General features: G+C 65.7%; 1 protein-coding gene across 1 annotated transcript in view; it reads left to right on the top strand.

Annotated features, from left to right (window-relative positions):
• LOC119586705 (Krueppel-like factor 2) overlaps positions 1-1195 on the top strand; it is a gene marked incomplete in the record, with an annotated part of 2399 nt that extends 1204 nt beyond the window's left edge. The window contains 1 exon segment of the mRNA XM_037935436.1: positions 1-1195. Coding sequence (XP_037791364.1) covers positions 1-843 — 843 coding nt within the window.
• Positions 1196-1201: the final 6 nt, after the last annotated feature.

The following is a 1201-nucleotide window of genomic DNA, read 5'->3' as shown; positions in this document are numbered from 1 at the left end:
CAGGTCACGGCAGCCAGCCACCACCAGCACCACCTCAGCAGCACAGTGCCAGGCGCGGCCTCGTGCCACCCGGAGCCCCGCACGCTCTCGCCGCCGTCAGGAGAGACGTACCCGACACCAGTGGGCACGCACTACCCACCTCCGTCGCCGTACCCAATCCACCAGTGGCGGATCAAGAGCGAGTACGTGGGGGAGCAGATCGTGCCCGAGGCGAGCTGGGACTACAAGGACGGGACGTACTGGACGGAGTACTACCCCTCCAACGACCCCTCCGGCATGCAGCAGTACGGCTACTTCCCCTCCACCCCCCCTTACCCGGCCGACCTCTATCCTTCCCCGGGGTCGGCGCCCCCTGCTTACCAGCCCTCCCTGCCCACCAGCTCTGCTAACCCCCTGCTGACCCCCCCTTCCTCCCCGTCTCTGCTGGCAGGGCAAGTGCCAGGGGGCATGGCGGGCGCGGTGCCCCCCAACTGCCTCCCCGTGTCGCTCCCGCACGGCTTCCCGACGATGCCCCCGCAGCAGGCGCCGACGAAGCCCAAGACGCGCCGCCGCAGGACCTGGACGCGCCGCAAGGCCATCGTGCACACCTGCTCGCACAACGGCTGCGCCAAGACGTACGCCAAGTCGTCGCACCTGAAGGCGCACATGAGGACGCACACGGGCGAGAAGCCGTACACGTGCGACTGGAAGGGCTGCGGCTGGCGCTTCGCGCGCTCCGACGAGCTCACGCGCCACTACCGCAAGCACACGGGCGACCGCCCCTTCCAGTGCCGCCTGTGCGAGCGCGCCTTCTCGCGCTCCGACCACCTCAGCCTCCACATGAAGCGCCACATGGCGCTCTGAGCGACGCACGGGTCCCTCTCGAAGGCTCAAGTGGGACTTCCGAGTGCCGATTCCGTCTCTGTTGCTCGCAGCGCCGACAAGAGTGCCTAAACACGAGTGCCTAACCTTTAACAGCGTCCTCACCAAGTGCCATATGTACTTAGCCTTAAGCACACCACCAATAACCCCGAAAGCAAGCAGAATAAAACCTCAGCTTCAGTCAACGAAGTGCCAAAAAGAGAGCAGCTAGTGCCACGACTACCTCTTCCCCAGGGCACACTTCGCAGGTCCTCCCCACGCCTCCCGGAGGCTTCAGGGACTTCCCCTTCAGAATAGCCTCGACGTCCTATTCCTCTGCATCAGGAGACGCCCTTCGCGG

The sequence above is a fragment of the Penaeus monodon genome, chromosome 21, assembly GCF_015228065.2.
Source record: "Penaeus monodon isolate SGIC_2016 chromosome 21, NSTDA_Pmon_1, whole genome shotgun sequence".
NCBI classification, from domain to species: domain Eukaryota; kingdom Metazoa; phylum Arthropoda; class Malacostraca; order Decapoda; family Penaeidae; genus Penaeus; species Penaeus monodon.
This window is presented reverse-complemented; position numbering and strand designations above follow the sequence as displayed.